Source organism: Zalophus californianus, chromosome 7 (assembly GCF_009762305.2).
Source record: "Zalophus californianus isolate mZalCal1 chromosome 7, mZalCal1.pri.v2, whole genome shotgun sequence".
Lineage (NCBI taxonomy): Eukaryota > Metazoa > Chordata > Mammalia > Carnivora > Otariidae > Zalophus > Zalophus californianus.
In genome coordinates this window covers 104,091,797-104,116,737 of record NC_045601.1, presented here as the reverse complement: position 1 = coordinate 104,116,737, position 24,941 = coordinate 104,091,797, and the positions used below count along the sequence as shown (strand labels likewise).

Genomic DNA, 24,941 nt, shown 5'->3' with positions numbered 1-24,941 from the left:
CCAGCAGGCACCCCCACCACATGGGGCTGTACTGCTTCTAGAAGGAGGCAACGCGTCTTCCTCCTTCCATCCCCGGACAGCCGGTGTCTGAGTCCCAAAGAGTTGCCACCTGCCAGATACCGGGGACAAGGCTTCCAGTTTGGAGTCTGAGCACACTCAATTGGACTCATTGGTAGTGATGTGGATTCCAAAGCTATTTTCAGTATTTCACATAGTCTGCTAGAAAAATGCTCACTTGCTTATAAAAAAGTCACACCAACTCATTTAAACCTCAAGTTTCTTTGCTACTGACTCAATAAGATCAACTGCCTCTTGACAATAATGGGTATCTTATACCACTGAAAGCTCTGTTGTATGTTTTTGGTGAATTATAAGTGGGGAAAAATAATTTCTTATAATAAAGTCTGTTAAGAATTAAGAATTTTTTTTAAAGACTTCATACCCATGGGCCCTTAAGAAGGAGAACTTTATAGACACACAGGTCCAGATTTGAATCCTGGTTCTGTGCCACACACAGCTGTGTGGCCCTAGGGAATTTACTTAGCCTCTCTGAGCCTCAGCTCATTGTCTGGAAAACAGGAGCAGTGAGAGCCACGGGGAGGTGATTTGGGGGAATAGTAGCTATTATTGTTTCCATGGTACAAATCAGGAGAACAATGGCATTAAGTCATTTCACAGAAATAAAACACAACATTTGCTTTTTGTGTTTATGGTTGTCCTTTGTTTACACAACATGCGTTTTTTTTCCCTTTAAGCTGTGTTTCTTATTCCACATCCTTCATGAATTCCACATGTTGAGGAAATCAGAGGTGCTGGATAAGGGAAGCTCTATGAGGGCTGTTTTGCATGGGCTCCATGCTCAGGCCAGACCCTCTCCATATTGTCAACATGGGATCACAATACCCTAAAATTAATTTCAGGAGCTCTGATGTTCTAGTCAAAGTACCAAGGGATCTAAATATTTCTTATCACTTTTTTTAGGCTCCTGAATTAAAGAAGATTTTAAAATATCACACCCAACTGTTAAGAAACAAGACCTCCTGGGAATATTTAACGTAGCGAACTGACTCAGAAGTCATACAGACTTATGTTGCTTACTCTGTGTTCTTGAGCAAATTATTTACCCTCCCTCCTCTTCTAGTTCCTTCCCTATAAAATGCAGATAACAGGACCCATCTCACAGGATATGTGAGGACACAATTCTGTGTTAAGCTGGGCTTAACACAGAAAAGATACAATAACGATGTGTCTCTTCGTCATCACTGTGGCTAACAATAATGATTAGTAAGACCGTGGGTATCATGTGGTTATATGGAATTGACCACGAATTTATGGGCGGTGATGAAAGAAAGGGGCATTCTGGTTAAGCGCCCCTGCTAATTAATCAAACATTAATTATTTTGAGGATGAATACACAACCAAATAAATGGAAATATTCTGAACATTGATTGCCCTGTGTTCTCCGTATTTCATAACGATTTAAAATAACTTTCTGATACCAACTCATTCATTCAGCTTTTTTTCTTTCTTGTTCTCTTCCTCTTCTCTGCCCCCCAGTAATAATTATAATTAAAGCAAAACAAAACCCAGTCTCTTGACCTTTTGGATATTTATACCCTAGGTAAATAGCAGTAACGCTATGGAGAGCCGGATGATGGGGGAGCTCTCCCGTGGAAATGTACATGACCTACGTTCCTGTTTATTGCTCGGAAGCTGTGCATATCACAGAATCATTCTGGTCTTCCAAGGAGATGGTTGCAGAGATGGATGCAGACGCTCTGCAGAAATGGTGTTGAGCTCCATTCACAATGACTTCATTGCTCTTTGGAAGGATAAGCCACAAACTCCAAAGCACTTTTGGGAACCGTACTGTCAGCAGCATGTTTCTGGACCAACAGTCAGCCGCTGATCAGTAACACTGCTAGATACCGGCTCCTTTAAATGGTTGACTATCCTCAACAGAACTGAAATTTGGGGGAAGGAGTAATCATAACCAAAACTTACCTAGGCTAGAGCCTGATGTTCACCTATGCCGTCAGAACCATAAACATAAGGAATTTTTCGGGGTAAACCGTGTTGGTTGGGGGTGGTGTTGGGGGTCAGGAGGGAGTAGCATCGCTGGGTGCCTTCCATGGGAGCCCATACTTTTAGGCCACTTACTCCCCTTTCTTTAATTTTCCAGTTTTCACCTGTGTTGCTGTCTTATGTATTCTGGATTTTTATTTTGCTTTTTCTCTTGCTTATGTTATAGCACCTTCTTACAATTATGTATGTATCTTTCAATATTTTGTTTTTAAAAATGATCTGGTGTCTAACAATACCGAAGAATGTAAAGACAAAACTTATAAACCTATTGTAAGGATGGCTTAACCCTTGAGAAGGGGTGCCCTTTCTCCCAGGTGTGCCTGAAACAGTCCTTTCAGGGCCCTCCCTGCTGGGGGACAGTGCCACTCCAAGGAGGAATCACCTTGAGTCCAGAACCATGGACTGGAGTTAGCTAGAACATCCACCAGCAAATTCTTACCTGCCAAATCTCTGCCCAGCGGGCTATTTCCCAATTAATAATAGGTCCGCCCACCTAATGACACAACAGAACACAACTCTGTACCCATTTGTAAAATGGGGGAGAACATCTAACACCCCAGGATTTTATCACTGCTCTAGGTGATCCCAAGCAGGGGTTCTCAAACTTTCCCGTGCATCAGAACCACCTGGAGGGCTTGTTGAAACACTGATCGCCCTGGTTGGTCTGGGGTGGCCCTAAGAATCTATCTTTCTAACAAGTTTCCAGGTGGTGCTGATGCTGTTGGTCTGGGGGCCACACTTCAAGAACTACTGCTCTAAAATAACATTATCAATTGTTTAGTATCAATGCATTTCATGAATATCCCAACTCCCACCTCCATGTTAGTTTTTGGATGTTTGGGGCCTTCTAATTTTTTATTAAGAATCCATAAACCCAGATGGCTCTGTGACCCTCTGGTCAAATCTCTCTCAACCCTTCAACCCCCCCTTCCAACTGCAGTGACATTAGCCTGGTTGGGAGGCTCTGCACTGGCGCCTCAGATGGGGAGGGGGCAGTGGGCACATAAGTCTCTGTGTCAGGAACAAGGCAGTCTCTGTCCATGGAGGACATTGTAATGGAATTTCCTAGTTTTAAGCATAATGATAAATACCATTACTTTATCTAAATAAAATCCATGTACAGGAAAAATGTGCAGATGTCCTACTTACTGCTAGTAACTGCTTGAAAGGAGCTGTAGTCCATTTTGTAGGTCTGATTAAGGTTCTGCATTACTTGCTCGTTTGCTTTATGCATTAATTCGGGTGATGGTGTTGTCGTCTGGACCTCATATGTCACAACCACACTTCCAGGCCTGGATGGAGACCACTCAGTTTAGTAAGGCAGTGACTGACCTGGAAGAGTCTAGATCCTTATGGTGTATTTGCATGGGAGAAACAAAATGGCAGGAACAGCCTGGGCAGTTCTATCTTCAAGGGTTCACTCTAATCAACCTGTTATTAAACTCTAGTTGAAAGCCCGAGGCAGGGCTCACACATTCAAACAGCTGCAGACAGGTGACATAAATGAACAAAACAGCCAGACAGGAATGAGTGGAGTGAATCACAAAAGCTGGTCATAGGGTGGCAGGCACAACGCAGAGACTATTGTCACACGGCCATGCTGACCCAGGGGTACCAGATACGCTGAATGTTAAGGGAAGCCAAAATCCTGAACGTTTCCCTGAACATTCTTTATTCTTAAAATTGGCAACTAACTTTTTGAAACCCTGTGCTAACCCGCTCACGGCCGCCACGGTGCCCAACTCCAGGGGGAGCCATTCACACAGCAGCGTGCAACTGTGTGCTTGCGGCTGGCGGACGACTTCTCTTGAATAAAGGCATCATACATGACATTATTTCATTTTTATAACTCAGAACTCACCAGACTGCAAACTTACCCCGTATCTGTTTGCAAAAGTTTTGCATGCACAGAATAAACACAAGGCTTTTGCTCACTTTCCATCTAAGTAGGTATATCTCTAGAGAGCAAGTTTCTGTTCTCAGCCATTGTCTCCCTCTTTAAGCCCCAGCAACCTGGTATTGTCTTCACTTCTACCAAAATGTTCCTGCTGTGTGCCCACATGATGCCCCCTAATGGGCTTTTTCTCCTTCTCTAACATATTGGTCTCTGCCATTGGGTAGAAATGACCCGATTACAGCTTCTTTTTTTTTCTTCAAGATTTTATTTATTTATTTGGGAGAGAGAGCGAGAGCACAAGCAGGGGGAGTAGAAGAAGGAGAGGGAGAAGCCAGCTTCCCGCTGAGCAGGGAGCCTGATGCGGGGCTTGATCCCAGGACCCTGGGATTATGACCTGAGCTGAAGGCAGATGCTTAACCAACTGAGCCACCCAGCCGCCCCCTGATTACATCTTCTTACCTGAACCCTGTCACAGTCACCAATTTGAAGCCTGGTAAAATACTGTAACCTTTCCAGAACTGGAAAACAAAGACAAGTGTCATCGTATCAAGGTCCAGTGAGAGATAAGTCAAAAGATTTAAAGCCGAGTAAAAAGCACATATTCTTTATGACCCCAGCTAAACCCTTCTCCTATATATTTTAATAGTGCTGGCACAGGCAGATCTTTGAAGAAGTAATTCCTGTCTGCCTATTGCAGGCTGGGTTCTCCAAGAAGCAAATACCAGATTACATGTGCAAAAAATTTTACTCAAGGAGATGCCTAGCAAAGAAAATGGGGAGGTTTCTCTGAATACCAATCCACAGGAGACTCATTTTGATTCAAGTCACATCTGCAGGCAGATGTTATACACAAAGCACTGTAGGTGCAGAGCACTGTGCCAGGTACATGGGTGGGTGGGATCTGAAGATTAATATGCCATTCTCTCTTTCCTCCAAGGTATATAATTGAGTGTGCTGTGTGTGTGTGTGTGTGTGTGAGAGAGAGAGAGAGAGAGAGAGAGGAAGCTTCTTGTGCTGTGCAGAACTATTACATGCCAGATATGCAAATCAGATGTCCAAGAGCTCTTCAGCATTTCAGCATGGCACCCATGGAAATGAAAATAATTTCTGTGGTATAGAAGGGTAAGTGGAGGCGCTCCTGGCCTGAGGCAGGGGCTTGGCTGCCCAGAAAATTAAGGGAAGTCATTATTTCAGCCCACTTGTAATAATTTGTAGCACCAATTGGGAAGCTCTACTCCAAATGAGTTAATTCGAGCAAAGCATTTAGGCTCAGATGAATTAATCCAATGTAAAGCACTTAGAATAGTGTCTGGCACACAATTAACACCCAGGGGATATTCTCTATTTTTATATGAGTAAATTTAAATCTGTCGTAAGTGAGAATGCCTCGGTACTTTTAATATAGAATGGTTTGAAACCCTCAGTAACAGCCTTAGGCTGATCTGCCCAAAAGATGTTAGGGGCTTCATCCAGGTAGTGTGTGAAAACAAATAGAAATGCACCATCAGGCACTTCTAGACCAGGTTCTTGGGCCTTTGAATAGGATTCAATGAGCTGATGTCACCAAATCTTCTCTGACTCAATTCTACCCTGGGAAGAAGTTCTACTTATAGGTCAAGATGATGTCAAATCATCCCCCGAACACAGTTTGATTTGAGCACTTCTTAATTCATCATCCCAGAGGTATAGGAATAGCTTTGAGGTCCACATTCATAAATTCCGACAAAGCCAAGCAATTTATCCACTGTAAATGCAACAGATTCAGTTCAGCCCAAAGCTTGTTGGTTAAGAGGTTCCCGGGGCCAAAACCTACCGCTGTTTCCAAGTCAGTCTTGTAGGACCTATAGAGAGCAGAGGAAGTGTTCTTGAGGTCTTCTTGAAAGCCCACATTGAGTCTGACTGACATTCTTAGGGTAACATCTGCTGAAAAAACGCAGGGCAACATTTTAAAATCTCATGTTAGCAGGTGAATACACACAGAACAGAGAAACATTTGCTTGAGTTGGTATCAAATAGCCACTCAACAAAGAATCATTTAATGAACAGTTACTTACCTCCTTGGAGCTGGCAGAAAGGTCCCTTGGGAGGTAATCCTTTAAGGCAACTGCAGTGATGCCCTGCAGGGACACTGTCATGCTCTTGACAAGTGAGATTTTGGAGGCACTTTTCCTGAGGCCACCTATAGACTGTCTCACAGGAGCACCAGATTTCATTCCCAGTAGGTCTGCAGACTACCATTAGCCAGAAGAGTAAGAAGAGAGAAGGTGGTCACCACCTTTACATTTATAGACTGTAAGTATTTATACTTGTAGAAAATCCTAACTTGACTCCATATTGCCCTCTGGGAAGTTCAATGGTATTACATGAGATTCACGTGATTCCCATTATGCATCACCATGCTATCAAGCACGGCCACCTAAAGAATGATGGCTTTGACTATCTTAGGGGATGCCTACAATGATACCATGATGAACAGATTCCTGGACATGAAGTGTATGGTAGCCAGTTTCCAGGATGGCCCCTGTCCACCCCCGTTTCTGAGTATTGATACTCTTTTGTAACTCCCTCTTATACTGTACTAGGCTTGGTCTGTGCGACCAACAGAATATGGCAGAAGTGATGATATATCATCTCTGAGATTAGGATATAAAAGACACTGGCTTTCCTCTGTGATCTCTCTCTCTCTTTCTCTCTCTTCTTCTCTTTCATCATTTGCTATGGGGGCAGCCAGCTGCCCCTGCATAAGGACATGTCATGGAAAGACTGACATGGTGAGGAACAAAAGTCTCCAGCCAACAGCTACTAAGGAGCTGGGTCCTGCCAACAACCACATGAGTGGGCTTCGGAGTGGATTTTCCAGCCCCAGTTGAGCCTTCAGAGGATTGCCACTCTGGCTGACAGCTTGGCTGCAACCTCATATAACCTGAGCCTGAGCCACCCAGATAAGCTCCTCCTGAATTTCTGGCCTTCAGAAACTATATGATACAATAAATGTTTATTGTTTTAAGATGCTAAGTTTTGGGCTAATATGTTAAGCAGCAAAAGATAACAAATACAGAGTACAAATACGACTGTGCCTTTTACATTTCTAGTCAAATGTGAACAACCAAAATAGTAGCTAATCCCACTGGGGACATTGGAAAATGCTCTGAAAACAGAGTGTTTTGAATTTATTCCTAAAATTCAATCAAAGTCATAACACTGGGAGCTGTCTATTCTAAGAATCAGCTCCTAGGCAAAGGTCCAAAGAATGACTACCCAAAGGAAAGCCATCAAATCATTGTTCCCGAAATAGGAGGGACACCCAAGCTCTACTGAACCCACGAACACTGATGCAGTTCTGTTCTTCAGCATTGGTGGGAAGTGGCACCCAAAAGGAGCTATGAAGCAACCATTTCAGCAACTATATTCCTCTAGCATATACTAAGAATAAAAAACTGGAATGCATAGATGATATTGATGACTATTTGAAATTTGAGAATTAAAAACAATTTTTGAAAAGCAAGAATTTTATGCTTGCCTCCATTTCAGAATCATAAAATCCAACATCTGTTAGTGCCTGCAAGACAATAACTTTGTTTAGGACAAGGGGGAGTCCCCTATCATAGCTTCCCAGGTGATGGTGTCTGAGAAGTAGGACACCTAGCATATCCTCAAAAGGGAGGCAGTGACCAGAAAGTCCAATCCCATAGCCTGGGGGTTTCTATATTATGTCTTGCTTCCAATCCAGGCATGTACCTGGTTCCTATTTCTTGACCTATGATGCCAGAATGAAGGGAACTTGCCACTTATTAATACCTGAACCAGTCCTTGCTGTACCCACTGATTACCCAGAGGAATGGAACCCCATAGTTGGTCATGAAGGACCTGGCAGTATCTTGGGACATATTTTGTGACAACCAATACACAAGCCACCAAGCAAACATTTGGTCACCATTTGAAATAAGGAAACTGGCTGCAGAGTTTGCCAATAGGGGCCTCATTCTGGAATGCTATGAAGTCATAAAATCATACCTCAAGCCTTTTTGGGTCATTTCACTTGCCTACTAAGTACAATCTGCTCTAATAGTAAGGAGTGCAGACAGCCTTTCTCCCGATATACCCCACCCTCTGTTCTGAAGCAATGGGTCTTTGACTCACCTGTTGTCACCTCAATGTTTAAAATGTTGGTGGCTTGGTCAGTGCTATTCCCTTGAATTGGGAAACTGAGGCTGTGCAAGTAAGCTTTGATAGGCTCCAGGAAGGAGGCATTTTCAAAACTGATCTGCACATCAACGGTATACTCTTCAGCTGCTGGGCTACTTGAGGCTACTGAAAGGAAAGCACAGGAAGCTGTGAGAACTCACTGTGGGTGGCAGAGAGGGACCATGGTGGACAGTTCAACATCTAAAGGCAGTAATGGGACTATGTGAATGCTGGACATTTCAGCCTTAAGGGATTTCTAATGAACCTTTTTAGAGAAAAAGAAGTTTGTCAATTTATACCACCAAACATCCCCTTCATGGTGTTCCCTCTCTATGACTTTACTATTTATTTATTTATTTGTTTATTTATTTATTTATTTTCTTTTAAAGATTTATTTATTTATTTGAGAGAGAGAGAGAGAGAGAAAGTGGGGGTGAGGGGCATAGAGAAAGGGAGAGAGAGAGAGAGAGAGAAAATCTTAAGCAGATTGCGAGTTGAGTGCAGAGCCCGATGCGGGGCTCAATCTCATGACCCTGATCTCAGGACCCTGATCTCAGGATCTGAGCCGAGACCAAGAGTCTGATGCTTAACCAACTGCACCACCCAGGTGCCCCATGACTTTACCATTTAACGGAGGAAGGCAACCGATTTGTCTGGTCTCAGTGTAGTGGTCTCTGGCCATTTGAGAGATTCACAGGCTAAGTTCAAGTCTTGTCCTACCTCTCCGTTCTCTCACCCTCCTTGGTGTCCAAGGTCAAGGATTGCTGTGTTGAAACTGGACCGGAAGGGGCAAGAATAGAAGCAGGGAGACCTAGCAGGGGGACCTTGGCAACCGTCTAAACAATAAAGCCATGGTCCTGACTCAGAGGAATGAGCCAGTGTGTTTCCAACACCATTCACTTGACATGTGTGCGTTTTGAGATCTGTACTAGGCATGGCTTGAAGACCTCCAGGAAAAGTCATCCAGTTAATTCCCTTTGCTCTTCGCCTATGCACACAGCATGGGCTCTTAGTTCTTACTGTGTATCTCTGGTGTCCAGAACATGATAGGTACTCAATGAAAGCAAAATTCACAAATCTCCAGCTCTTCATTGCCTTTCCAAATTGTCTCCAGGCTGATTGACTCTCTGGCGTCCTAAATGCCATTTGATGTCCAACACATACCCACCACAGGCAAGCCAGACAATATACATACCAGAATATTCTTTCATAGTTTTCTGTATTACATTATGTCTGGTTCACTAGTTGTAAGCTTTTTAAGGGCAGGAACTATTTCTTTCAGTTCTCATGGCTTTACTCCATCTGGAATGGAGCTCACCACATAATAAATGTGTGCCCAATCAGTTCTTTTTAAAATTGTGACCCTCTTGACGGGGCTACACATTCACCTCTCTGTCACTGCCAGAATCTTTGGCTCATTCTTGGCTGAAATACATAACAGGAGCAGAAGCCAAGGGCTAGTTTCATAGCTTATGATGGAACCTTCAAAGACTAGGAGAATTTTTTACACAGATGAATTGAGAAGACAAGTTGTGGCTTATTCTATCTTGTCAGTCAAATAAGGAAAAGGTTAGTGAATACTTACAAAACTATTATTTTAAAATTTAAGTCAAATCTGGAAGTATGTCGTATACTTTGCCATAAATTAAAATTCTAGGTCTGTTTTCTAAAAGGGCAAAGAATTTTCTCACAATATTGCCAGATTTGTTTAAAATTTCCCAAGGAATATTGATGAGAAGCACTAAAATAGAGTAAGTTTGTGATGGGAAATGCCAATGAATAAATTTTTGTTGTAGAAAGCTGTAATATCTGTTTACTTATAGTGATAAACTATGTCTTAGAAGGTTGGTTTTATTCATCAATCTTTCTGAGAATTATTTCATTCTGACATGCATCATTCAACTTGCTGTAATTAACTCAAACTGTGAAAAAAAAGTCTTTGCCAATTTTCTTAAAATTAAGAATATATCTTAAGGTATATTTCCTGCTTATAAAAATGTAATTACAAGTAGAACAAAGTGACTTTTAAAACCCAGTGCAGAAGCACAGTCTGTCATGATACCATGGCAATGCCTCAAATTTCCTGTTTTCTTTCTAATTCTCCAATGATTCTGTGATGAAAACAAGCTTCCTGGAAGAACTGTTAATCTTAATTTATGTGATCCTAACTCTGGACACGGTATGGGGCCTGCTGGGAATATTTGTGAGGAGGGTGGCTGCATGATATTTACAAGGAATGTCTGCCTTGGAGCACATTCTTTTTCCTGAAAATTAATGCAGCCATGTTTAAACCCTTCAGCAGATTCAGCTCCAAGATTCTCTGCTGTAGGCAGTCTATCTCCTCCCATGAATGTAAACAGGATATCCTAGATGGTAGGACTTTTTAGAAGAGTGAAGTCAATAACAATACCACATCCCCCACTTCATCACCTGCAATGTTGCATCCCAGGTTCTGACCCCAGCATGGCATCAGCCCCTGCCTGAGCGCCATTCCTACTGCTCATCTCTGAGCCCACTTCTCTGTGTTCTTTTCAGACATAATTTCAGGACAAACGTGTGCCTGGGAAGCACATGGTGATTCACCGATGTCCTCATTCCCCACTGAAACCTAGGCGGTCCTTCCGCTGAGACCTTACAAGGAGCTGAGCCAAAAGCTTAACATACTTAACATCACTTCCTGTGACTTTAACAAATTCTCTTCTAGGGGATTTGTGCAACTGTAATAAAAGTACCAGCCTCCAAGAACCTCTTCCTCTCATCTACCTTTTATGTTTTTCAACTTCTAAAGAAGTTTCAGAATAACCTTCCACCTGAACAACACTTCTCCCTAGAGACTGGTATGGATGTGGGACCTCTACTAGAGAAGGAACGTCTTCAGCATGACAAGAGTCAATTCTTCAGAACAGGCTCAACAACACCATAATAACTCAGAAAACTATAGGCTTGCCCTTGGAAGTCATCTATTTTGGTGGTCCACACACTTGATTGGTGATTATGTACACCGAGGGAGTGCAACACACACGGATACTTTGGAGCCTCAATCCAGGTGAGCCAAAGTAAAATCTTTTTGGATTAGGCCCAGAAATCTGTATTTATTTTTTCCAATTCCCACTGGTGATCCTGGTGATCAGGCAGGTTTGGGATTTAATGTTTTAATCCAAATGAGGAAACCAAGAAGGTAACCCTAGAGAGCCAATATTGGCACCTAAACTTGTTTCTGTTGTGTGTGTGTTTTCTTGTTTGTTTGTTTTGTTTTTGCTTTGCTTTTTTTTTTTTTTCCTAGATGCCTCCCGCACCTATGGGGGCAATTAGATAGTCTCCAAGTATACGTGTTCACCTCTTTCTTCAGTCACACCCGATGGATCAAAAGTGCTCATAATAAAAGTAATAATCATAATAGTAGCTGCCACTTATTCACTGCCCTGTAGGTTCCGGGGTCATGAGGAGAATGTGTATACACCCATTTTGCAGATGATAAAATTGAGGTTTAATGGGGTGAAGTCCCCTGAATAGCAAATGTTAAAACTGGGATTTGAAACCACATTTTCCTGACTCCAAAGTCCATTTTATTTTAACCATTCCCTACCACAATTCCAATGGAAGACGATAATGAAGGTGATCGTTTTGTAAACCCCTTATAAACCTTTGTGTAAAAAGGAAAAAAAAATAAGCTTTATAATTAAACGTGTCTTTAGAACTAGTGTGCAATTCTCAAAGTAAATTTTAAAATAACAGCATGTTAAAGGCAAAATTATTCATAATAAACGGAAGAATTATCTAAAACGTTGTTCTATTTGTTTCAGCACCATAAATGTCTTAGAAATCCACACTGAGGAAGAACACAGTGTGACCCATTGCCATTGGCACTCGGATTTTGACATTAAGTCTTGCTAGGTTTATTCACTTGTGCCTTCACTTATTGATTTATTGATTCATAGTAAGTTTACTGTTTATTAAGTGCCTACTTCCCAGGCACTGTGCCAGGTGCTGAGGACATGGGGTAAATAAAAGAGGCAAAGCTCTACTTCCATGGATTGTCTGTCTTCATGCAGGAGGTAAAAGTTGAAACTTCAGTGTCGGGCAGTTCTGAAGGGCATGGAGACAATAAAGCAGGGTAAGAAAACAGAGTGGCAGGCACATTGAGGGTAGAGTGGGATTTTTTTGTAGAATGGTTAGACAAGACCTTTCTAAAGCAGTAAACGCTGAGCAAAGATGCAAATGAAATAAGGAGTTGCCCTGTGGATATTCGGGGACTACTCCCCCCGGAAGAGAAAATAAGCATAAAAGCCCTGAGACAGCGGATTTCCACAGTTCATCCGAGGAAACTCAAGATGCCCGCCCCATCCGGGTCATTCGTTCTGGTCTCCAGTGTCTCGGCCCCACAGGCAAGACGCACGGAGCTGCCACCGGGCCTCCTGTCCCTGTACAGCCGCAGGGCGAGTGTCTGACTTTAAGGAACGTAGCTCAGCTGCTCAGGTGTCAGTGTGACCTGCCGGTGGATGGGACCAGAGGCACACTCCGCCCACAGTTTGGGATAAAAATGCCAAATCCTGCTCGCCTGACCTCTCCCAATTCCGAGGACTTCAGAGCTGGGGAGAGTGATGTTCCTGGTCTTGCTCCAGGCTACAAGGGACTCAGGAGGAACAGAGGAAGGTTTTCCCACCTCTGTGTGAATGTGTCCCCAAGAGGCCCTTTCTGTGCTCCTCCTCGGCTGCCTCTGGACCATCTGATTCCAGAGTTTAACGTGTTTGCTTTTTCTCGGGCTTCTGTGGCCTAGTGTTGTTTGCCTGAACTTTTCTGACTCACCGGTGCCCCCAGTGGAAGGTAGCACATTCCAGGTGTCATCCGTGCGACGGATGGAGCCTATAAGCAGGTCCAGAGACAGACCAAACAGGATTTCCCCTCTCCTTTCCCAGAAATTGCTGCCCGCCACACTGCACTTATCTTAAAGAGACATTTCTGGAAAGTTGGCCACAAACTGAGACAAGTAGTTCTGGGTCTTAAGCACAGCTGTTTAAGCAAACAATCCTATTTTTGCCGGGCCACTCTAATGGGAATTACGGCTTCTCAGAAGTTGGAGGCTAAATCTATGTGTAAATTAATCTCCCACCTGCAAAAGAACGAAGGCTGCTGACTTCACACAAGACAAATGAGGTTGATGTGATTTTTCGGTTGCCCCAAAGGGACAAGACTTCTTTATCACTGAAGATTTGGCTCTGTTGTTCTCACCCTTAGTCCTGTAGCAGGTAAATATTAAAAGATTCCTGTTCTTCCGCTTGTTTCTTAATATGTTCTAGTAGGTAGAAATTTGGCAGCAGCACCTGTATCCTATTGTACCACTGTCAGCAGATAGTCAGAGGATCATGTTCAGGCAAGGGGAAACTACCAGAACCCCAGGCTGGGGCTCACTGGCAGGTGTCAATGGAGGGGAACATGGGTGGCACAGTGTGTCATGGAACACTGGCCTGTAAAGTCTGGAGAAAGTAATCAATTCTACTAGTTTGTCATATACCCAAGTCACCAAAGTCAGTCCCATATAAAAATTCTTTTCCTACTAAGATGAAGGCAGTGCTCCTTACTCTTTACCCTATGAAGCTGCTCTAATAATCACGGACTGGAATCTCACCGGCAAAAACCAGAAACACGTGTTGAAAACTAGAACTCTGTACCACGAGCATGGACTCTGGAGCCAGAGCGAGGTGGGGTGGAATACCTTCTTTCCTGGGCAAGCCATTTAACCTTGTGAGCCACATTTTGCCATCTGTAAAACAGCGGTAATATATTTTTTGCAGAACTGATGCTAGGAAGTTGGTGTGGAGACCCCTAACAAATTGTCTGGCATATAGTAACCAGTCTGAAATAGCAGGTAGAAATAAGAATATGAATTAAGATAAATGTGATGGTTATATGACATGCAGATGTCTGCTGGTAGGTCAAGAAAAGCTAATGCTATTCCAATCAGGTCTCACCTTTGAGATGGTTAAACAGACACACCACACTGATCAGAAATTAAAAGCAAGAAGCACTCCCAACACACGGAAGGTCAACCCTAAAACCAAACCCAGACACCAGGCTGAGAGCACCTTGTCATCTTTCTCTGCTACCACCTCCACCTGCTTAGTACACTAAATGCCACATGCTATGATAAGGAAGATTAAGGCCACAAAAACCCCCAAATCTGTTCCCCAACCTGGAAAATGCACAGCATTTCCTGGACCTGGATGAAAAAGGGCCAGCACACGCTGAGGCTGCCAGTTCTGCAGAAAGATTGAAATTCCCACACTGGCAGCCAACAACCCAATTCTCTCACTAGGTAAGTATGAACTTGAAGCGCCTCCAGCACAAGGATAGGACACCCTGGATCTCCCTTTCTCGAAAATATGTCTGCTATCAGCCATTCCTTTTGAAGCCAAAGAAGAACCCATGAGGACTTTTCCGCCCAGGGCCCAAGAACATTCCCAGTGAAGCTCGGAAACCTGGCATGGGCAACTTCACAAAGTGACCTAGAGAACGCATTTGTGTCACTGCTAACCAATAAGAAACTTCTGCTCTCACTCCCCTAGGAAGATTACCCTTAAGACTAAATTTGGAGCTTATTGGTAAACCTTCAAGATAAGATTTCCATTCCAGCTCCGGGTTCTACCTCTGGTCTCCACATCCCCCAGACGCCCAGGTCTGTGCGCTCACAGAGTGTCACAAGGATCACTGCTACCCTTCACCCCACATCAGAGCAGGTGGGAGATTTGATCCACTTCTCGTAGTATCTTTCACAAGCGTTCCCCTTTCTCCTTTCCTATCTCCCTCGAGGGGCCAGGGCCAGTGATGGTCCACGCCACTGAGCCTCCTCGCTGGACTCCCGAGTGCTGACTTCTTCATTCGGCCACAACCATCCAGCTACTTTTCACTTCAGACGGTTTCCATCAGTCCTTCCTCTGTGCCAGCCTTTCAGATGATGGAGAATCCACCTCCTAATGTCATCGGGACATAACTGGATGCTCTGTCTCATTCTTATTTCCCTCTGCTCCCCAGAAGCCTCTCTGCTCTAACTGGCAGATCCACCCTGATTCTGGCCTCTGGCTTCTGGGTTTTTGTGCAGGCTTCTCTTCCCCAATAGAATTTTGAAAGAGTTTTCCAAAAACATTAATTTGCCTCTCATGGCATTCCTCCTCCTGCCTTCAGGGTTATATGGGACTTTCTCTGTACCCGGGATATTTCAGGCTCTTTCAAATGCAATGTTATTTTTATAAATAAATCTGTGTTTCTAATTAAAGAAAAACCCCAAATCAAATACACCTCTAGATAACCCTAATAACATTTAAATAATATGTACATAATGTTATTTAATCTTAACAACCCTGTAAAGTAATAACTCATATATATATTTATGCATATGTATGTCTGTGTTTGTGCGTGTGATATGTATGTGATATATGTATAATATACATATATGTATGTGTGTGTACCAGGGGCCCAGTGAAGCTATATAGCTGACCAAAGTAACTTAGGAAGAAGTCCATAAGTGCTCTGAGCATAAATGAGTGTTGACCCTACTTTTAAAGACGATTCGATCCCAAACCCTTAAGATCTAATCCAGTGCCTCAAAAGGACATTCCTTTTGAGGATCCTCATTCTCTTGGAAACTTTGTGCCTTTCTGGCACTAAGTCCCCAGAAGGAGGGGATGAATATATATGTGAAAGGGGATATTACCCTGAAAATCAAAGCTTAATCCTATCACCTCACTTAACTAATACAGCAAGCAGAACACAGACACCTCCGTAAGGCATCTGCTGAATGTAACTCTTCTGTTGGTTTCTTTCATGGCTTTCCTGGAGAGTGGTGCTGTCTATTGCAACTCACATTCCAGCTCTGTGTGGTCTAGTGCCTGGCTCTTTCCATGGCCATTTCTTTGGTGATTTTGTAAAAGTACCAAAGCCAATCCATCTTCTGAATATGATGGCTTGAGTCATTAACACTTCCAAAATGACTCCAGAGGCCAAGAGCACAGAGGACCGTGTATAATAAATGGAAAACAGGTTTTTATGGTAATTTATTATCATCATGATTGTTTTTAATGAAAGCACACCTGGAAAATTTTGGAGTGACAAATTCTTAGATGTAGAAGTGGTTTCCTCCCCAAAGGCTAACCTCTCACGATGTCACCATGGGTCATAAGCCGCCAGGCCCGGAAGGACAGGAAGACGTTGCTTTTACAACTGTACAGTCACCAACTGTCCCCGAGGAAGCTGGCAGCCTGAGGCCAGCAAGAACCTGGCAGAAGCCTGGAGCTAGAACTCATCCACAAATAGTCTGATTTTAAAAAGAAAAGTCTTTCAGAATACCGAACAGGGACATCTCCAGCTCTGTTCCTATCACAGGCTGCAAGAGGACTCAGGGACTGGAGTCGATGTCCTGATGCTCGTTTAAAAGCATGGGAAGTGCGGTCTGTGTGCTTCAGATCACTTCAGGGAAGGAGGGGAGTGGGAGAGAGAGGGTCTGTAAGGATATCGAACAAAGCTAAAGCAGAAAAGAAAGAAAAGAAAGGCAAAAGAAGAAAAAAAATGAAGGTGTGACCTTCCAATGAACATTTTGAGACCTCAGTAAAATGTGATCAAATTGTCATTTCAAGCAACGGGCAAAGTTGGAGCTGGTTGCTATTCTGGAAGGCTCTAATGGATGGACACGTTTATCCTGGCCTCAGGGAAAGCCCGCTCTCTTTGGCAGCTTCTTGACTCTTGTGGACCACAAAACTGAACAGACCAAGCCACGACACATTTGGACATGATTCAGTCATAATCCTAAAGGTTAAGAAGTTCTGCCTCCTCCAGAGTTGGTACAGACACTAAGGCAGAGGACTTTTTGCGATAGGAACATATCCTCAACTCACAAAGGGGCAGCTGTGACAGGGACATGCACTCTCTTTATTTGTTCACTCATTTACTGAGAAACTGGGCTCGATGCCAGGCTACAGGGATGAAGAGGGCTCGAGAGAACTCCTGTCTCCCGGGGATGACAAATAGGAAGTAAAATAATTACAATGCATTGGGACAAATCTTATGCTCTGGGAATGTAACAAGGGCAGCGGGAACCCAGAGAAGCAGCCCCTCCCTGTCTGGGGCACCAATGGAAAGCCTTACATGGTGGGAATCCGAGTGAATGGAGACTTAGGTTGGAGTCCCCCAAACAACAAAGTGGGGTGGTGGGTGGGGCAGCGACCATGTGAAAGGAAGCAGAAGAACAAGTGGGAAGATCACGCAGTGTCTGGTAAGACGCGAGCAGGTGATTGGATTTTCTCTCCAAGGCAATTGGGAGCCCATGAAAGATTTTACGCAAGGAAATAGTGGAATCATATTGGTGCTTTTGAAAGGTTACCATGAGGAAGTAGGGAGCTGAGGAGAGAGCCATTGGGAACAGACTTTTGGGGATCTGCGGAGAGCGGTGAGGGAGGAAGTGAGGGGCTTAGCTTATGTGTTGCTAAGATCCACTGAATGTTACTAGATAGAGTAGAGAATGGAGTTCCCTTGTCATTACTTCTAGAAATCAAACCCTGATGCACTTGGAGACTGAATTACGTGGATCGCAGGGTTTGAAAAGTTACAGCAAATGTCATTTGATCGGACTTGCTAGAAGACACTGCCAAGCAAAGAGATTACATACCTGCTCTTTTTTGTCTTAGTAGCTCCTTCCCTGCTGGTTTATGTTCACGGAGAATCTGAAAGAATGTTTTAGGAAACTGTCAGTTAGCGTTAGAGATGCCTTTTCTCCATGGCTTTCTGCTCACATGCCCCGAAATGTCAGAGCTGAGCTGAGGGCTTCGGGTCCCAGTGAGTATCATTGTGCCCTGTGGATGGCAGTTACTCTATAATGTGCGCTGGCATTCCCGTTTTAGAGACCACTCTCTAGACCCAGGAGCCGAACCCCAGATCACCATATCTGAGTCTCTGCAAGTTCCTGCAGTTTGAGCCAGGTCAAGAAATCCAAATAATTATGGTGTTCTTAACTTGTCCTCTCTGCCTCAGACTGAGTCATTCCAGTGACCTCTTAGACAAGCACTCAGCCTGTTCCCGCCCCAATCTTTCTGCTGCATTAGGGCTGTTTAGATTGTGCATGCTTAGAAATCATTTTCTCCTCCTTTGGTCCTTTTCCTCCTGGATGGTTCTACTGCTGCTTCCTGTGGCAGGGGCTGTGAGAGCTAGTTCTAGAGTCAGACTGCCTGGGTACAAGGCTGGGTACTAGCTATGCGACCTTCAGGAACTTCTCTCTGAGCCTCAGTTCTCTTTTCGGTAAAATAGAATAATATTAGTGGCCCCACAGAACGCTTATGAGAATTAAATGAACTGCCACGTGACACAGTTAGTCTCTAATAAAGTTGAATTGTATCATATAGGAAAATAGTTAAGAGCAAGGATTCTGCAGACATTGAGTTCAAATCCTAGCTCTGCTAAAAAATGGCTGTGTGGCCTGGGGCGAGTTATTTAACTTCTCTGTGCTTCAGCACTCATCTATAATGTAGGGATAAAAATAGTCTACCTCATCAGGTTGTCAGAAAGATCAAATGATTAACAAATGTAAAGCACTGAGAATATTCTGGTGACATAGTAAGTGCTATTCTGGGACCAAGCATCACACTGTTCTAGGGGCACCATCCACATGGACCCCTTCGTCCACACACTGCCATTTACTTTGTCTCTGTGAAGCTCTTCTCTGGTATTTTGCAGCTTCTTTGTTTAAGAACTGACTTTGACCGGCTTTGTATTAAGTTCACTGCCAATTCTGCAGCTGGTAACCAGACCTTGACCTGACCTGGGCTTCCTAGCTCATCCCTGCTAGGATGTGCTTCTCAATGCAAATTCCCTTCAAGATTCAATAGAAGAGCCAGATATCCCCTACCCTTTGGGGTGTGTCCCTTACCATGAACTCCAAAAATACTTATGAACACCACCTGAGGCTGAGCTCGTTCTACCATCTGTGATGTCTACCATTAGTTTCTAGTTATCTCTCATCATAACGTTAATAAAAATAATAATTCTCTTTTTAAGGATTTTATTTATTTATTTATTTGAGAGAGAGAGTGCACAACCAGGGGGTAGTGGCAGAGGGAGAGGGAGAAGCAGGTTCCCTGCTGAGCAGGGAGCCCGATGCAGGACTCAATCCCAGGACCCTGGGATCATGACCTGAGCCAAAGGCAGACACTTAACCGACTGAGCCAACCAGGCGCCCCCAAAATAATAATTCTTGAGAGATATCCAATACCTCTGTGCCAGGCACTGGTAAGTACTTGATGTGTGCTTAGGTATTTAATCCTCATGACTGTCTAAGACATAGACACTATTATTATCCACATTTCACTGATGAGAAAGCACAGTTGCAGAGAAGTTAAATGACTTGTCTAAGCTCACACAGCCTTTAAGGGCAGAACCAGGACTCAGACTCCATTAGCCTGGCTCCAGAGTCTGCACTTATCCATACAGGCAAGGAGTGATCTCATCAGGAGATACCCCAGGAAACTGGGTCTGTCTCAGCACCCCAGTGTCTCCTATCCAGCACCCTTTCTCTTTCTCTGTTGCCTCCTCCTACCCCCTCCTTCCTTTCGATGACAGTTTTTACATCCATAAGGATCTGTAGAGGGGCCGTGTACCTGACAGTTCATAAATGTTCCTGAAGCAACAAAGAGAGGAATGATGCATGATGATTGGAATTTTAGAAGCCCAGTTGCTATTTTGTTTGCAGTGGGCTTATTTTAGCCACACTTAAATACACAGGAACCAAGAAGGAGCAAAGTCAATGCAATGCATAGGGCTGGTTCCTGTCCAGCTTCCCCTGGAGCCTGCTTTGGCTCTGTGCCTAGGCAGAAGGAAAGGGTCTTCCGCTGCATTCCTGAGTCCATCCTCCCTGGGGGCGGGGGGCAGGGAGTGGGGGAGCCACCAGGAAGGCTTCTCCATCCACTCTTCACCGCCTTTTGAACATGAGGCCATCTTTCGAGAAACGCTACTTTTTAGCTATTTTCTCCATCCTGATGGTGATTATCTGTCAGTGTCAGCGGACATCTCTGCAAAGTGCACTCCTGCAGCTCTATCACCTACTGCCCCTGTTGTCCAGTAAGGATGCACATCTTCTTGTGAGAATAACCTATTTGTTTATTTTAAGCCCTGAAACCTTGGCGGAAAATGGAGGAAAAACACTGAAAGTGATCAAGTCTCTGATGAGTTCCTTAGTGGTGGTGGTGATGATGGTGAATACCCTTGGCCCTGCCAGATTTGAGAAGGTACAAAGAGAGGGGCTGCCAGGTCATGGGGTCTGGAGTTCAACAAGGCAAATGCTAGAGTCTTACCCAGCCCCACATCCCAGCACCTCCTCTCCTTCGTAGTTGGAAAAGTCATTCACTCACTCTCAGGCTCAGTGTCTTACATTATGGAAGGTAATGTTCTGAGGCACACCAGAGGCTTGGACAGTTTCTGGCAGTGGTGTGTGTCCAGCCAGCGTGGGGCTCACCAGAGGCCATCCTTGCCCTCCTGAGTCCTCATGTGACCTCAGTTCAGGGACCTTCGTGACTCTGGCACTTGCCCTTTCTCTTAAACGTTGGGTGCTGAGGAGAACTCACAGGGGAGCATAGATCTTGCCAGATGAAGTATGTACTTCAGACAAGAAAACAGAACCTCCAGGGGGCCTCCCTCTACTTGTCCACATAGAGGTACCCAGATGAGTAGCTGAGGACAATGGCCACCTCCGTCCAAAGGGGGTTTCCTTATGGCCGAGCCTCAGCCCGAAGACCCAAGGTCACCAATTCCAGGAAATGCTCCACCTTTTGGACCTAATGACTTTCAAATAATTGTGTATGGGGGTGGGGGGAGAGAGGACCTGAAGTGGGCATGGACAATCCATCAGGAACGAGAGGTGGCATTTTATGGGTAGAAAACATAATCCCACGGAACAGGATGACAAGCAAGGTGGTCACGGAAGGCCCCCAGAGGTTGTCAGATCTCACTCCTCCTCACCAAGGCCCTGTCACTCACTCCTTTTCCTGGAATTCCCGATTTACCCTCTTTGCCTCCAGTTAGATAATTGTCTCAGCAAAGCTCTTGGCAGGATGTCTCCTCACAAAGGCGTACTAACCCGGGTTTGTTTGTACTAGCACAGTGAAAGTGACTCCCCAAATATGAAGTTCTTGCTCTGTGCTAGTCACTGTGTGTACGTTCGTGTATGAGAACGTCTAACCCTCACGACAAACCAGTGAAGGAGATACTATTTATTCTCACAGTATGTAGAGGAGACAGGTTCAGGGAGATGAAGAAACTTGATGAAGAAATTTCCAAAGCTAACAGAGCTGGGCTTCAGACTCAGCCATGATGCTGAGGTTGAGGGTCCACAGCCTTGCTGCACTAAGTGCCATCATTGGAGCAGGAACAAGGGCAACCTGTCAGAAAGGCCACATCTAGGCCCCACCCCAGACTTCCTGAGTTGAAATCTGCATCTTAATACAGTGCGCAGATGGGTTAATGCACACATTGAAGTTTGAGAAGCTACATTACCACGCTTTTAAAGCCCGTCACCCCACATTTGTGCATGCATGCTCTGAGCCGCATCATTATTCAGAATAGTCTAGAAAGCAACCCAAGTGTCCATGAATGGAAAATGGATAAACAAAATGTGGGATATACGTACAATGGATCATTATTCAGACTTAAGAAAGGAAGGAAATTCTCATGCCTATTACCACATAGGTAAACTTGTAGGACATTATGCTAAGTGAAGTCAGTCACGTAAGGGCAAACACTGTATGATTCTACTCACATGAGAGACTTAAAGTAGTTGAAGTCATAGAGAGAAAGTAGAATAGAGGTTGCCAGGAGTCGGGGGAAGGGAGGAATGAGAAGTTGTTGTTCAATAGGTATTGATTTTCAGGAATTTTTTTAAAGATTTTATTGATTTATTTGTGAGAGAGAGATAGCGACAGGGATGGGGAGAGAGGGCGCAAGCAGGGAGGAGAAGGAGAAGCAGGCTTCCCGCTGAGCAGGGAGCCCCATGCGGGGCTCGATCCCAGGACCCTGGGATCATGACCTGAGCCGAAGGCTGACGCTAAACCAACTGAGCCACCCGGGCGCCCGTGATTTTCAGTTTTGCAAGGTGAGAAAGTTCTGCAGATGGGTTGTATGGTAATGTGGATCTGTTTAAGACTACTGAGCTCTATACTTAAAAATGGTTAAGATGGTAAATTGTGTGCATGTTTACCACAAGTTTTTAAAAGCTCATTACCACATGTTGCATTTAAAACGGTAGAACGTCAGCCTTGGGAACTGAGCAGCAGCTTAGGGCAGGATAAGCTGATGAGGCAGGTTCAAGTTCATCTCTCTAATGAGGGGGTCTTCTGCCTTTGGGTTGTATGAAGATACTGTATCCCAAAGGCAGATCTAAGAGGAAAAGTGGGGCCCTTTGGGGTGGTGGTGGGAGTTTCCAGGAAGATGGAGTCTGAACTCCACCAGCAGCTTTGGGAAGCCACTGGCTTATTCCTGGACCAGCCTCTGTCCCCAGGCAGATGGAGGGACTTTGTAAGGGCCACCACAGGGAGGACCACACTGGCATAGCAGGAGGCACAGTTGCCACCATGAGTGCTAGGAAAGTCTGGAACAGAGGTACAGCTGACCCCACCGCTGAGATCATCTCATGCTCAGGCTTTCACCCCACAGACCTGAGTAACTAGAGCTCTACACTGACCCTGTGGATTCACAGGAAGTGTGTTTCTCTCCTATTTATCTGAGCAAGCTGCCGCATATGGTCACACAAGGTGAAGCCCACACTGGAGTTTGGGAAAAGAGACACACAGTATATAGCTCCCAAGTCATGAGAGAAATAATGAAAAAGACAAAGAAAACTGAGGTCAAATGAAAGATACGAAAACAGAAAAGAAGAAGGAAGTGCATGAAGTCATAAAAGAAAGTCCTGAAAGTAAGATCAAGCATCTTATATATAATATCAAATGTGAATACATTTATGCTCCCCTAATCAAAGTCAGATTTTCTCAGGTTTGGTTTAAAAGAATAAAAAAACTTCAAGCCCATGTTGTTTACAAGAGAACCATTAACACAAAGTGCTACATTAAAGGCTAAACAAAAAACAACGAACAAAGATCAGGCAAACACAAATATAAAAATAGGATTGGAGGCGCCTGGTGGCTCAGTCCATTTAGCGTCGGACTCTTGGTCTCTGCTCAGGTCATGATCTCAGGGTCATGAGATTGAGCCCCGAGTCGGGACTGAGTGCAGTATCTGCTTGAGATTCTCTCTCCCTCTCCCTTTGTCCCTCCCCCAGCTCACGCTCTAAATTAATAAACAAACAAACAAACAAATAAATAAATATCTTACCAAAAAAACAGGATTGATCCTCGGAACAGATGACAAAGAATTGAAATTAAAGCAGAGCAAAAAGCGACATTCTATAATGCCAAAAATTACCAATGAAGCTCTAACAATAGTGACAGAATAAAATAGCACTTAAGATGCCATTACAGTGGGACAAAGAAATAATAATAGCAAAAAACTTGTGTGCCAGGCACTATTCTAAGGCATCTCACAAATATTAACTGATCTAATTCTCCTAGCAATCAGGAAATCAGTACTATTATCATCATTCCACAAGTGAAGAAACAGAGACACAGGATTCCATCAGTTTCCCAAGATTTCATAACAAAGAACATGCCCTGTCTCTGGTGCCTGGGACGGCCCCAGGAAGGAATAAGTAATAATTCTTATAAGGAGTAAGGGAGTATTTATCACCCTCTTTCGTTAAGTTAATCTCCTATGAACTTCCCAAAGCCAAAACAAAACCATCTTATAATCTGTCAGCAAAAAGTTTAAATGACATCTATGGCACCATGGACTCTATCAGTCTGTGATTGTGACACACACACACACACACACACACACACACACACACACACACACACCCCTTCTGAAATGTGTTCTAGTCTGACGCTCAAGTTTTTATTTATTTATTTATTTATTTATTTATTTATTTATTTATTTATTTGACAGAGAGACAGCGAGAGAGGAAACACAAGCAGGGAGAGTGGGAGAGGAAGAAGCCGACTCTCTGCTGAGCGGGGAGCCTGATGCAGGGCTCGATCCCAGGACCCTGGGATCACGACCTGAGCCAAAGGCAGATGCTTAAAGACTGAGACACCCAGGCGCTCCCTGACTCTCAAGTTTAAATGAATCCTTTGAGAACATGCGTCCTGCCCAGTCCTCACAATCTGCCTTATAGTCATTGTTGTCAGTTTCAGAGCGGAGTTTCAGGCTTAAAGGTGGCCATTTAGTTAAGGAGGGAGGCTGGGGGATGTTCCCTTGACCATCACTGATATCAGAGTATGCTAAGTGGTAGCCCAGTAGACACACTGATATCCGTTTATGTTCACCCCCTCCCCCACATTTGCAACATTTTCTCAAAGGCCCTAAAATTTTTTTTCTAAGCAATTTCTGTCTGTGACATTCCCAGGAAATCAGAAAAATCTGACAAGGAAAAATATAGCAGACATGGGTGTACTCACCAAGGGATGAACAATAGACTCTAAATTCAAGTTCAGTGTAGCTTGGGAAAAATAAATCACAATAATCATGAAGCACAATGTGGTTCTCCTTGGGGATTTCATTTCTTTAGGACTGAGTTGCTTTGCCTGAAATGTAAATATGATAGTTTAGAGATAGAATTTGTTTATAAAACATAGAGAGAACTAGCAAACCTCGTTTCGAAGGTCACACAACAAAAAGAGGAGAACGGAAGGAG

General features: G+C 44.0%; 1 protein-coding gene across 11 annotated transcripts in view; it reads right to left on the bottom strand.

The window, feature by feature from the left end:
• Positions 1–24,941, bottom strand: part of ADGRF5 (adhesion G protein-coupled receptor F5) — a 102,487-nt gene that overhangs the window by 29,703 nt on the left and 47,843 nt on the right. For 7 of the 11 annotated variants that reach the window (XM_027601275.2, XM_027601274.2, XM_027601271.2 and 4 more), the window contains exons 2-8: positions 24,706–24,831; positions 17,823–17,877; positions 8,123–8,293; positions 6,037–6,213; positions 5,796–5,905; positions 4,442–4,500; positions 3,235–3,377 (exon numbers count right to left, since the gene is read on the bottom strand). In XM_027601275.2, coding sequence (XP_027457076.1) covers positions 3,235–3,377; positions 4,442–4,500; positions 5,796–5,905; positions 6,037–6,213; positions 8,123–8,293; positions 17,823–17,877; positions 24,706–24,807 — 817 coding nt within the window. In that variant the 5' untranslated portion in view covers positions 24,808–24,831. The remainder of the gene's footprint in view (positions 1–3,234; positions 3,378–4,441; positions 4,501–5,795; positions 5,906–6,036; positions 6,214–8,122; positions 8,294–17,822; positions 17,878–24,705; positions 24,832–24,941) is intronic. The other 4 variants (XM_027601272.2, XM_027601277.2, XM_027601280.2 and 1 more) reach the window with 2 other exon arrangements.